At 41.3% G+C, this 14,065-nt stretch overlaps 1 protein-coding gene across 1 annotated transcript in view; it reads right to left on the reverse strand.

Moving 5' to 3' along the window:
• The window catches only part of DNAH8 (dynein axonemal heavy chain 8), a 310,177-nt gene that overhangs the window by 139,730 nt on the left and 156,382 nt on the right, over positions 1-14,065 (reverse strand). The window contains exons 50-52 of the mRNA XM_019549625.1: positions 10,932-11,178; positions 1,808-2,049; positions 1,589-1,729 (exon numbers count right to left, since the gene is read on the reverse strand). Of these exons, the coding sequence (XP_019405170.1) occupies positions 1,589-1,729; positions 1,808-2,049; positions 10,932-11,178 (630 nt within the window). The remainder of the gene's footprint in view (positions 1-1,588; positions 1,730-1,807; positions 2,050-10,931; positions 11,179-14,065) is intronic.

The raw sequence follows: 14,065 nt of genomic DNA on the forward strand, positions 1-14,065 counted from the left end.
TCCAGTTCTGGGCGCTGCACTTCAAGAGGGATGTCGACAGCATGGAGAGGGTCCAGAGGAGGGCCACTCATGATCAGGGGACAGCAGAATCCCCCTGCCTCCCCCTACACTGCTCTGCATTGGCCCAGAGGAGTGCAAGAAATGGGAGCTATTTTCCTGCAGGGGAAACAGAGAGGCTTCCCTCCATGAAAAAAAATGCTTCCCTGGGCTGTCTGTGGCAGCGGCTGCTTTTCAGCAATTAATGGGATTGGCCCAATAAGCACCTCACCCCACCCCCCCATGAAGGAGAAGGGAACCAAAACCAAAAAACCCAGAAATTCCTGATTTCACAGAATAACAAGCAAAACTTTCTATCCACTATTTCCTCTCCCTTAGGGGATAAAATTTCTGAGGCTGCTCTTTGAATTAATATACAAAAATGTGGATTAGATATGACATGTGGGATGTTGGTAAAGAAAGCAAGCAGGAGAAATTAAATCTACTCTAGGCCTAAGGTAAGTAACAAAGAAATGAATGTAGGAATAATATAAAGGTGAAAAATAGGATAGAAAGAGTATATATTGATAGACTGGCACCAGCAATTAAAATGGCTGCAATGGAGAGACATGGAAACACTTTATAAAATGATTAAACAACTAGCTGGAGATTTAGTTATGGAAGGAAAGGTCCAATAAAAAATAAATAAGGAAGAGTCATTATTACTTTAAAGGAGAAAAGGAAGAGGAGCAGAACATTTCTATAATAACCTTAACAGATCCCCACAAAAATAACATTTACATCTGATAATGGAGAAAAGATAGCAGAGCTTGATGTTTTCTGTGAAAAGAATATGTTGGTCAAATTTAAAGTAGCCACCGAACAACTGAAGAAATAATATACCTTTAGGGGAAAAAATCAAATCACAGCAGAATGTCTCAAGACAAACGGACAGATTGACAAAAAACCTGTTATACCTATTTTTTTGAAAAGGGAGAGTGGAATTTTCCATTCATCTCAAAAGAATGGAAAATGGGATCATAATAAAAATGCCCAAAATAGAGAGAGAGATTTGAAGGACAAATGGCACAGAACTATGCTGATTTTAAATTTTCAAACATCTTAAATAGATTTAGTTTTGGTGTGATGTTGTAGACATAATGGTCCAGGAAATATGTGAGGCAAGAATTTTTGTGGATGATATCTTTTATTGGATCAACTGCATGGCTGGTATAGATTTAGAGAAGCTTTTAAATGCAGGGAATTCTTCTACAGGTCCCTTTGCCTTCTATCCCAACTATGCAGTTGGTCTAATAAAACTATTACCCACAAAACTAATGCCTTGCTTAAGTAAATTTTGAGATTTCACTGAGAGCAGATATAGAGGAAAAGTTCAGTTTCACCCAAACTGGAAACACAAAAGGCTTTCTTGTATATCTTAGTACCAATTTCTGGCCATCCAGTTGTTGGGGTACATTTTTTTTGAAATGCAGTTTTACTGCACACTGAACAGCATTCATAGAAATGATTGTTTTGTTTGTTGTTTCTACACACTTGGCTATAGAATGAATTCATAGACAAATATAAACTAATTTGCATGGCAATATATTACCTGCATAATATAGTTACATTCTAGAAGTTCCACTTTTGGATTAAGGCTTAACTTCATATATGTATACGCTGGTTCAAAGATTCTGTCATATAAATTTTGTAAAACATCAGCTTCTTGTGAAGAGCGTTTCTTCAGCCATGCCTGTGGGGGAGAAAAAAAATCTATACACTGTACAACAAAATAAAACTAGTAAGTAATGCTCTTCAGTCTTAGTCTTACTTGTAATATTGGTCTCCAGCTGAGGGCAGAGGAACTGATGTAGACCATGCCCATCCGAGAAACTGTTGCAGGAGAGGCATTCTCAATGTTGTGAACCTCAAATAACAACTTACAGGTAGGAGCCATAGGAATTCTATCACCATTAGCCAGAGTTAGTGTCTTATTATCATCCAAAACAGAATTTAGATTTTCAATCCAAATTGCATCGACTGGGCCATCTAGAATCAGAAATATATTCTCGCCTGGAAATAATTGAAGGAGGAATTGATATTTTACACCAAAATGGCTGTACAATACATTTAAAAGAAGATACTTTAAACACCTAAATCATCATATAAAAATGATTCATCTATAGTGAATCTTATGTTCCTACAGTACTCCACTGTAGCAGCTGTATACCTCATCACTGAGCCCTAATTTACCCCAAAGATTTATATATAAATAGTTTACACCAGGAATTAGCAACATATGGCCCCCACATCCACAGAATCTAGTCTGCAGAGCTGGGAGGAAGCTGTGCCAGCACTGCAGCTAGAGTCCATACTGGGCTGCAGCAGGACAGGCTTTGCCCAAGCTGCAGCCAAGCAGCTGGGAGGAAAAGGTGGGGCTTTGCCCACACCATGACTGGGCATTAGGGAGAAGCAGCAGCAACAGCAGTGGCCTGGGTTGGGAGCATAGGCCCACCACGAACTCTAGGAGGGTTGATCCAGCCTACTGCTCCAAAAGCTTGCCTAGCCCTGATTTATACCCTTCAGTAAAGTGGTCTGCAATCCACATTGCCTGTGAGATCCTGTGAAATTGGCCAGAGCCATGATATATTAAAAAGTTGAGAGCGAGCAAAGTAGGCTATTGCCTACAGCATGCTACTTCCTCAGTACTAGTACCCTGGTCTGTCACTTTTGCTCAGCTCCTGACGCCATATGGAACTGAGCTCTGAATTAGAGAGAAAGGAAGAAAAGTGGCTTGCAAAAGCAATAGTCAACATCAAAAGTTGGTGAATATAAAAGACATCTTTATCTTCTTTCTAGTATTGATTCCCAAGAGTTTCATTCTTAGGCTCCTGCCATGCATTATATATATTATGCAATTAACATGTTAATTGAACAATACATTTAGACCAGCCACATGTGCAAAGTAATTAACATGCCATAAACATGTCTACCCATCTATAAAAGAGTCAAACAGCTACACAGTTAGTGCTTGAAAATGCATAACAACTTTATAGTTGGTTTCTATCCAGCTTTAATTTGAACATTTAGTAGGGCCCTAAGGGTGTTTATACACATGTTCTGGGATTGGGGGCGGGGGGGGTTGCACTTTAATCTGAGTTGCTCTGAAAGCCACTCTAATTAAAGCACCTGGAGCGTCATGTGCATCAGTGTCCCTACACTGACAAATGACAGTGGGGGCATGCAGCAGAGCACTAGGGTGCTTCCTACTAGCAAAGGTAACAAGGACCCAGCTGCCAATCTGCAGGGCAGCGCAGGTGGAAGTTGCTAGGGCAACTGATTGGGTCAGCTGACCACCAGGGGGCAGGGCCTGGTCTTCATAAGCAGCCAGGCAGAGGCAAGAGGTCAGTTCCATCTGACTGCCTGAGGAGTAGGAGCTCTGCTACAGAGCCGAGCTGAGCCAGAACTCTGATGCAGAGCAGAGTAGAGCTGAGCAGCCTTACCACCTGAGTGTCTGTATGAGGGAAAGGGGTGGAGAGAACCCTGACTGGGAAGCGTGAAGAACAGCCAGGTTGGCATGCAATTTGTTATAGCCGGGCGGCTTATTTTGAGTTATAGCCGGTTGGCTTATGGCTTTATGTTCCCTGGTTTGTTATTGTTATACCAGAGGACCAGGTGAGGCTGTAGGGGAAGGAGGAGTAGCGTGGGGGTTCCTGGTACCCTGGGAGGGCACAGCAATATGGTACCAAGGAGGGCACAGCAGGTGGTGCGCTGTAGGGTCGTGCTGTGTTGTGGGGTGTCCCGACCCCAGCCCAGTGGGGCAACATCGGGCAGAACTAGTGGGGTGTCCCGACCCCAGCCCAGTGGGGCAGTATCACGGGTAGAGCCCAAGGAGGGCATCTGACCCAGAAGATGGGTCAGGGGGCCAGGCACAGCTACAGGCCACCAGAGCCCCAACCGCGGGAAGTGCGGGCGATGAAAACCCAATGGGGTAGCCTACTGCGGGAAGTGCAGGCGATGAAACCCCAGTGTGGGTGAGACCACGTGAGCGCGGGGAGACAGGCCCAGTGGGGGTGCTGCCTCTACATGAGAGGCCCTGGAGAGGGCGCGCTATGTATTGAGAGGCCCCGAAGGGGGAGGGGGTGAGCATAAGAGCAAGATGACCCAGAAGAGGTCACTAAGACGAGTGAAGACACAAGAACGTCCAGTACATCTGCAAGGCTTGGGGCGTGCTACAGGGGAGGTTGGAGGCACGCGGCGCCCATAGGGTTAGGGCACTAAATTCATCTGGTACAGAGCTGGGACCGGTAGAGTAAGAACACCAAGTCCAAGAGGCCAAGTAAGGCAGCCTCCCATTAATCTTAGAGAAACAGCAAAGTCTTGGCGGGCGAGAAAAAGGGTGCTAGACCGGCAACTTGGCACGGTAGGGGCGCCACGGGAGATCATGGCCGCTCCTGGGTCCCCGCCCTGTGATGGGGCACTTTAACTAAAGATCATTGAATGCAAGAGTTAAAAACTTACCAGGGGGACCAGCAGGGAATGGGAGAGACCCTGTTCACCCAAGCACCTTCCGGAGTAACAAGGAATAAGGAATAATGGCTATAAGTTGTTTGAGAGTAGGTTCAGGCTGGACATTAGAAAACACTACTTCACAGTCAGGGTGGCTAGGATCTGGAACCAACTTCCAAGGGAAGTGGTGCTGGCTCCTACCTTGGGGGTCTTTATGAGGAGGCTTGATAATTACCTAGGTGGGGTCATATGAACCCAGTATTCTCTCCTGCCCAGGGCAGGGGGTTGGACTTGAAGATCTGCTTAGGTCCCTTCTGACGCTACATCTATGAATCTATAATGTGATCCACTGAAAATTATTTTTGTTAAACACACTGCAGACCTCTGGAAGTACAACTAGCAAGTTTTCACCCTGAACAAAGCCTTGCAGAGCAGGACTAGGAAAGGGGACAAAAAAGCTTTTGGCTAAATCCTGCTCTGGAGAAAGGAAGGGGGTGGCCAAGCACTGGACAGCAGGAGTGGGAGGGGGCACTCAAAGTCCCCAGCTGCTGCTGGTGTTGGCTGGTGTGCCTGGCCCCAGCTCTTCCTGCTGTTGCTACCATGCCATCTGCCTTTGCTGCTACAGCTAAGGCATGGGGTGGATGATGCTTAGACTCCTTCCTGGATTCCTGAGACAGATGTTCAACCAATCTAAGTATGGAATCCTGATAAATAAAAACACATTTTGCTAACATTACTTCTTAATTTGCTATTCTCATCTGTTAAATGAATACAAAATAGCTCTTTTGGCTGAAGGGACCAGCTTCTTATGCCATTGGTGTTTTAGCTTATGTCTCTCAGGATGTAAGCAAATGCTGCATTTCTCCTGGGAGAAAGTATTTTGTTCTGGGATCCTATAGACGTACATATCCATTGTCCCCCTGCTTGCTTTAATTTCTTTTAAAGGGTAACTTAGACTCATTTTTACAATACTCACTTTATTCCTACACTTTCTGACTGATAAGTTAAAGCAATCTTTGCTGGTTAAGTCCTTTTTCCTATTCCTTGTAGGATTTCTACTCCAGTATTGGTTTTGAGGTGGTTACTCATCCACGTTTGGAGCCCTTTTATAAGTTTTTTCCTCTTGACAGGAATGAAAAATCCAGATAATTTTTGACTTAAAAACATACAAGATTTCTTCACAGCAAAGTCATTGAGTTTTTTTAGTCCAGTCGAATTCACTACCTAGTCCAGGGGTGGGCCATTATTTTGGGTGGAGGGCTGCTTACTGAGTTTTGGCAAGCCATCGAGGGCCACATGAGAGGCAGCCAAGGGCAGATAACTATTAATTTTCTAAATTTTTTAGGGGCCCCAAGGGCCGGATAGAATGGCTTGGCAAGCTGCATCTGGCCCATGGGCTGCATTTTGCCCACCCCCGACCTAGTCCCTTAATTTCTCCAAGTTTCTTCCATTTAGTTTTAAATGAATCGGCTTATATTCTCAAGGTCATTTTCCATGGCTGGCTTTTCTATAATACTCTGTTTTTAACAAAACAACATCTAAACTATCATTACCTCTTAATTCAATGACAATTTAGTAAAATAACCAAAACCTGTCATTTATCACAGCCATGAACATTTATACCTTGCCGTTATTAGTGGTATTGTTCACCAATCTATATCTAGGAAGTTAAGTAAACTATTTCTGCAATATTATCAGAGAAATCTCTAACTTCACTTCCTGACTTCCTAGGCTTAACTTCTAACTTAACATCTTAGGGAAGGATGGTAAAAGAAGTGCTACTGGTGTAGTGCTAGGAGTCTGTTGTAGATCTTAAGGTCAGATTTTGACACAAACAGAAATTTCTGTAATATTATTAAAGAAATCTCTTTTCATATTAAAAACTCCCTAGCATCTACAGCAGACTCCCAGAACTACCAATAGAACTTCTTTTACCATCCTTCCCTTGAGATATTTTGACTCACACTCATTCTGTTTAATTCATGTTATTTTTCTTATTTTTCACAATTTAGTTTAATGAGCTGTTAACCCCGCCTTTACATTTTTTCTAATTCTAACATATACTTAAGTTCCTGAGTTTTAGACATGATTGCTAGTTATAGGTATACCTAACATTAGCCAATTCACATCACAAGTGATGTAAAAGTAGTCTCAGTTCATCCATTTCGTTGCTGAGGCTGTTTGCATTGACACAAAGTTTCAATTTTTTACTCATCACAACTAGTATCCTAGATATACTTAATTCAGTCTTTCTGTTAGCTGTATTGTCTATCTAAAAATTGTTTTAATCAATATTAGTACTTTCTTCCTCCTTGCTGTCTGCTCTCCTGCCTTCAGTTTTCCTTTATCAATCATTGCATCTTAATTTCCCTGACTTACCTCTTTGTATGTATTAAAAGCAGACAGAAAATTTCTCCCATCCTTCTCCTCTTATTCCTTATTTCTCTCTTGCAAAATGTCCAGAAACTTACTTGGTCTACTCTGGACCATCCTTACTTGAGATTTCTAGAACTGAAGCTATCCTCAAGACTCAGTCTTGAAGATGTTGATGTCTGGGAGCTACTGCTTCTTTTGGGGACAAAGACAATACAGTATAGTACCATGAACCTGGCATGAGCACCTGCTGGAAATGTGAAAATTCCAGATTTTTGAAACCAGAGCTGTGGCAGGTCCCAGAGTGGCAAGAGGAGGGGGAGGATAGTGGTGGCCATTCCCAGAGCAGCGGCCACATGCAGAGCAGTGACATGGGATCGTGGACGGCAGCAGCAGACACCGCATGCAAATTTCCCCCTCTGCTGCTCCAGGACCAGCTGCCACTACTCCCCAGTGGAGTGTAGTTTTAAAAAGTGCTGGATTTTCAATAATTCTGGATTTTTGATATCCGGATTTATGAGGTTACACTGTACAAGACCATGGGAAGATTACCCAGTCACCTGAACATCTTGGTCAGATAGTGATTTCACAAACATAGCTGAGGAGAGAACAGAATGAACTTCTTAGAGGCTATGGAGTTGGTAACCTTGGTCTGGAACACCTGGCTGATACCAGTTTTCTGTGCTGGGGAATTCCTCATGCACCTCAAAATTCCAGGGAATTTAATAAGCACGGGGTGCTAGAAGCCAGCATGGTATGTAACAAGAGTCTTTCTTTGGTCCTTGTTTGGTTATGGTTGGGAGTCTGGAATTTCTATCTGTTATGGGAGGTTTAGAAAATACGGAAGCAACAGGCCACATAGAGGAAGACTTTCTCTTGTCCTCTGATTCTGGTGAGGTATGAGAATGTTCCTCTAGGAACAGAAAAACTCTTTCTGGTAGAGTAGTAGATGTACAAGGGAATGAGTTCTTTTCTGTTGCCAGTCAATAGTGCCTTAAGGTGTGTATAGAAGTTGCTTTTCTGGGTACAGAGCTTTAAATTAACACTTATTCAATGAGGTATTAAAGTTGAAGTGCTGTATTTTACAGCACTTTAGTAACCTATAGTGCTTCGAATAACTTCTGTGTTCTGCACTTCTGTCATGTTTAAGAGTGCTGTATCTTTATAGCATTATAAAAAGTCCTTTAAATTACAGTGCTGTAAAACGTGCACAGAGCATTTCTGTACATACCATTAGATGACACTGTAGGGCAGTAGCTTTATGAAGGCTAAAAGAGAGAGATCTGATGCTGACAAGAAATTCAAGCCACTGAAGTAACTCTTGGCACTGAAAACTGTAATGTCAAAGTTGGAACAGTGGTTGAAGACAGCCAAAGAGTCAGTACCATCAGGTGTGATCTTGAGAGTTGCTACCAACCACAAAAGATACAGAGAAACACAAATTTAAGCCACTGGAAAGAGGAAAGGGGAGCTGACAACCAGGAAAGCACATCAGCTATTACAAAGTAATTATTATGTCTGTGTGCTCCTGCAGGGATGCAAGTTAGAAAAATCACTGTAAGGATACTGTTACATGTTACCTTTCATACGTGTTAAGGACTTTTAAACTAGGAGTGTTCACACTCTGTGGTAGGAAAAGATAAACTAACTGCCTTCTGCTTGTCTGAGAGAGAATCCTCTTCAGGTAAGGATTATCTTCAACTGGTATTAGGGAGCTCATGTTGCAGTCACATCAGACTACTCCATAGGGTTAATCTGAGTTGGGAGCAGCCCTCCAGCATTTCAGGAGACATTGTTTCCAGGGGACATTTTATCCTGCTCTGAGCAACAGCAGGGAGAGCTGGCAACCAGGGAGTCCTAAAGTTAAGAATCTCCTCTTTTCCTTCTGTGCTGTACAGGTTCTCTTCCTTCCTCTCCTGTTATACCCCCCCCCCCCACACACACACACACACACACCTCTTCTGTCCCTTGGGGCTCACCCTCCCACTCCTGGCACCTTGGGGCTCATCCCTCTGCCCTCGTACCTCCTGGTCCCTTGGGGTTTACTCCCTGTCCCATCCACCCTTAGTCCCTTACTGTTCACCCTTCCTGCTCCCAGTCCTTCAGGGCTTATCCCCTGTCCCTCAAGAGTCACCCACTCTCAGGCCCCCTGGGGACCTCTCATCTGTCCCCACTGATTACCTGTGCTGCCAATACTGTTCCAGCAGCAAGTGGGGAAGGGACAGGCAGGGAGGGTGAAACCCACCTGCCTGACACCAATACCACTCTCCAGGCTCAGTCCACCCACTGGAGGCTGCCACAAGTGAGCAGAGAGCTGCCAAGGAGCCATGGGAAGGGTAGGTGAGTGAGCCTCTATCTGGATGGGAAGAAGGGGGAGCTGATGAGGTCAGGCCAGGCGGGGGCTAATGAGGCCCTGATCCTGGAGCCTGTACTATCTTAGAGATCCAGCAAGCCAAGCTTCTAGCTCCTAGCCAGTCCTGTAGGAGCAGGTCAGTGCAGTGCACATTACAGAGGGTATTAACCCTTACTGTGTGACTGCTCACAGCTAGTGCTAACTTTAACACACCCTTTAGCATGTGCTGATTGTAATGTGTAACAACACCTTAAGTTTAACCCTGTAACAAACAGTGTCATTACATTTGTATCACTACAGGAGCTGTAGATGTAACAGTTACATTATAACAGCTTACAGCTCTAGAATTTGATACATAATAGCTTATATTAGTCTCAATTGATATTGCTACAATTCTTATATCTGTCTGCACCCAAAAATATGAATAGCACAGGTGCCATTGTGACTAGAAATCAGAGTTGTAGTCACCAGTGAAATCAATATGAGGGATAAATGAACAATTTTCATTAGTACCAAGGACTTCAGAATTGATAGTATGGTACAGTGGATGGTTGAGGGTAGAGATAATGACTAGTGGTATCAAATGATACTGATATAAACTGTTACAATGCACTTATTATATCTGCATGCTCTTGCAGTGATATAAATATAACCAAACATCAACACTAAATCTATTCTATTCAGGTTTATATTTACAGTGATTTATCTTAACTCTATCACTACAGGATTATGAAAATGCAACTATTACATTGTATCAACTAATAAGCCTTCCCAAGTAGTAGCTCTCCTTCCTAGAAATACCTCTTCTCGGAAGTTTCTGCCCAGATAAATCCAAGGTACAGGCTAATCACATGGATTTCTCAAGTGAAAATATCTTGAAGTGAGAGTCTCATACTTGAATTCTTCCTGAAAATGACCAATAAATGGCATCTCTCTTATTAATGTGGCCTTTTCCAAGGAAAATAAGCATCTTACATGCATTTAAATGAGGTTTTATATCACCAGATGGACAATTTTTGAATTTCACAGACTTCCAGTCAATAATAACAACTAGGGAAGTATCATAATACCATCAAAATAAAATAGAATCAAAAGAAAAATAGGAGTTTTCTATATAGAAAAAGGAAACGCCCCAAAATATCTATTCTACCAATCAAATTTCACCTTCCAGTTCACAGGCAATGAGAAAGAACTGTCATTAGCTGAAGCTATCAAAATACTCATGATGCATGAATAAGGAAATAAGATTCCTTCCCTATACCAAAATATTTCACTGTTTAAATTTGAGATAACTATGACATTACTATGAACAGGAATTTTACAACAGCATATCCTGGGTTATTTAAATACAAGAGTTACTAAAAGCTTTTCAGACCATGGCAAAATATTATTTCAAAGCTACTAAAACTAATCCATATATATCTTGACTATGACTTTACAGCAGCAAAACATTTTTCATAGTCTCTGTACTGAACTGAACTGGAAAACTGAAGTGATTAGACCAGATGTAGCTGTATATTTAAATAAGGTATTATCATGTTGAAGTAAGAAACATGGAAACTACAGCCTTCTCTCAAGGAAGGTACCTTACCTTTATCATTAAACTTATTTCTTCATATTACAGGAAGCATTTTACTACATTTGCAAATTCAAGATGCTTTTTTTAAATATAGCATTCATGAGATCTATTGATCATATCACATACAATATATTTGCCTACCCTTTTTAGCTTTCAATGTTTTTCTCCACAGTGTAGAAAAGATTCCATCAGTCCAGTCATTAGTTGCAGTATCTAGTTTGCCAAACATTTGAGGAGCAGTAATAGCTTTTGGGTTCATACGCATCTCTCTGTGAGGATGCCCACATTCTGTCATTGCCCTCATCAGAATAGTTATAACTGTTGTTTTCCCAGAGCCACTGGGTCCAAGTGTCATCAAACCATGGCGTACTTTAGAAGTTTCATATAGCTATAAGAAAAGCAGTAAAATACTTTCAGAAACTTTATGCTAATTTAAAAAGGACATTTTTGCTCATCTTAAATCATATAATCAAAAGATAATATTTATGAAGTTACAATTTCAGGTAAGATACATTATATGCTAGAAAGTAAAAAGTTCTTAAAATAAAAAATTCAAAATCATAAGTTTAAAAAAGTGTATTTATATACTGCTACTAACATGTAGTGTCTAAGTCTGGGAGCACTGAAGACAGACTTCTTTCACCTAGTGGATAACTAAAGTGAAGTTTGTAACCAACTCTGAGTTACCTGGGCATGAATGTGCCCCCACTATAGGAACAGAACTGCCTTCCAGAAATGCAGAGATATCTCCCTGTTCCAATAATGGAGGCACCCATGTGCCCAAAGTGGATAACAGAATCACCCAAGCACTTTAGTCAGATAACTCAGAACTGCACTTTGGTTACCTACTAAGAGAAATAAAATTCTGCCCTAAAAGTATACTAGGAGAGTTCCCTGAAAAACCAAGCTCTTCAGAGCAACTCAAAATAATTTTACTATAGTGTATTTTCTAAAAAAGATTCAGTGCTATTCATAACAAAAAGTAAAGAGTAGTACAGAAGAGCCTATAGCCACATCACACAGCATGACCTTCAGTTCCGATTGAGTATATTTTATGATTATATGCATTTTTGTATTTTCCCTATGACCGAGAGATTTCAGTGGCAGAAACAGTTGTTATTAACCAAGGACAGCCCTTTTCACAATGTGCATATATGATATGATGATAACATCAAAAGTGTGTTTTGGGTCTCCTTGCATCCGTTCGATAGACAATTAATAATTAGCATTAATTAACTAATTAACATGCTCAGAAAAAATACTATATACAACTATTTAGAAAAAATGAGGAAGAAATAGTTAAAAAAAAAAAGAAGGATAGATGCATTAGGAAAAAATTCCTTCACCTTTTAAGAGAAAATGTGGGTGATGACAGTACAAATGACACTTTGACACTGTTGAATGATGCATGTATAATGCACCTTGAAGCACGAAGACAACTAACAGTAGAAATACTAGTGCTCATATCAACTATTCATCTGTTTAACTCTTGATACTCTCTTCTGGATAGTATTCAGTGCTTAGCCTTTGTTTAGGCCTAATCCGTTTAAACTGGAAGAGGTTATCCAACATGGAACTACAATAAGACATTTTTTTAAAAAACTAGCAAAAAACCTGTCCTGCACTTCAAGAAGAAGAGTCAAACTAAACAACCAGCATTTTACTGTCACCACAGTTTCTACAGTCGCATCATGAGTACTGAATATGAGGCACTATATACTGCCTTAGATTCACATGGTTTTCTTGTCCTTCCTTATAACAGCACCTGAACACTGCAAGGACATTTTCTACATAAGACGTAGTTAGAGTTATATCCAGTCCTAGAAGCACAAGAAAGAAAAATTTCTTTCCGTAATTCTATAATTTTCATTCTAACAGCAGCATCTCCCACAACCAATAATGAACAGCCTGCCCCTCTTCCCTGAGGATTATAACAATGGTCCAATTTTGCTCTCAGGAACTCTGGGAGAGTTCTTTCAGATCTGTAAATAGATTCAAAGCTGTAAAACAAAACTGCTATTAGCTTCAAAATTGAATAACCTACATACATACCTCTCACTTCAATAAATAATGTTACCTATGTAGACTGATTCATTGGGGGTTATTATTTAAAGCAAAAATTATTTGGCAACATTTTTCATAACATGGTCCACAATCTGTGATAAATGGAAAGTAGTGAGTGATGAACAGTGTGAGTAGTGAAAGAAAAGATAAAGTTGAAATACTGTTGTTATTATTATGAGGAATTCATAATTTATGATTCCATATTTAAAGATACTGAGCTTTGCCTGGAAGCTGGAATTTGACTACTCTGATTCATTAACATAGAAAAGTGAAATACTAGATTGACTTGATATTCTCAAGGGAAAATACGGATGATCACACCTTCATTTTTTTCCTTCTTCCTTCCTGTTTCAGCATGTAATTTATGTGAGCTGCTCTAGAAAAGGCTTGTTTACTTTCTGCCTGACACATTATTTCCATTGTTTTTTTAAGGCCCAGATCCAAAACATTCTTACAGATACCTTCACTTAGATATTGCAATGCTCAAAAATAAGTACCTTGTCTCAGGAGGATGATCCAAATCAACAGGGTTAGATACTTGTGGTGCCTGTACAGTGAACTGGGAGAGTCTAGCCTCTCCAAAGGGTGATCCAAGCCACCTAAGTGCTAAGCAGGGAGGCTTTCAGAACTAGCTAACAGAAGTGTTGGTTCACAAACAAGCACCTGAACTCCCACTCCAATCTAGGGCTGACTCAGGACTCTTTTTTAGGCACCTATGTCACCTTGGAATTCAGAGTGCCCATGGGGAGGTACTAAACTGATCCATACTGCCAACATTGAGTTCGGTACAAAGCACAGCAACCTGTAGCCACCAGGAGAACTTCAAAAAAACTTAGAAATCATCTCCTTCACATAACCTACTCCAGAAGAGATCAAGTCAAGAAGGAAATGGACACATGCTGCAACAACTTATCCAGCATAAAAAGAAGAAAGGTAACCCAGCCACAAAACAACCATCAGAGTTGGTTAGTGGGCAGTGGGGTTCGGCAGGGCTCGGTCCTTGGGCCCGCACTGTTCAACATCTTCATCAGCAATTTGGATGAAGGGGTAAAAAGCACCCTGTTGAAATCTGCTGATGACACTAAGATGTGGGGGGACGTGGGCACATTGGAAGGATGCAACAGGCCACAATCAGACCTAGACAGGTTACAAGGGTGGGCAGACAAGAATAGGATGGGTTTCAACACAGACAAGTGCAAGGTGATGCACCT

The sequence above is a fragment of the Crocodylus porosus genome, unplaced genomic scaffold (assembly GCF_001723895.1).
Source record: "Crocodylus porosus isolate Cpor-Errol unplaced genomic scaffold, CroPor_comp1, whole genome shotgun sequence".
In the NCBI taxonomy this organism is placed as follows: Eukaryota; Metazoa; Chordata; order Crocodylia; family Crocodylidae; genus Crocodylus; species Crocodylus porosus.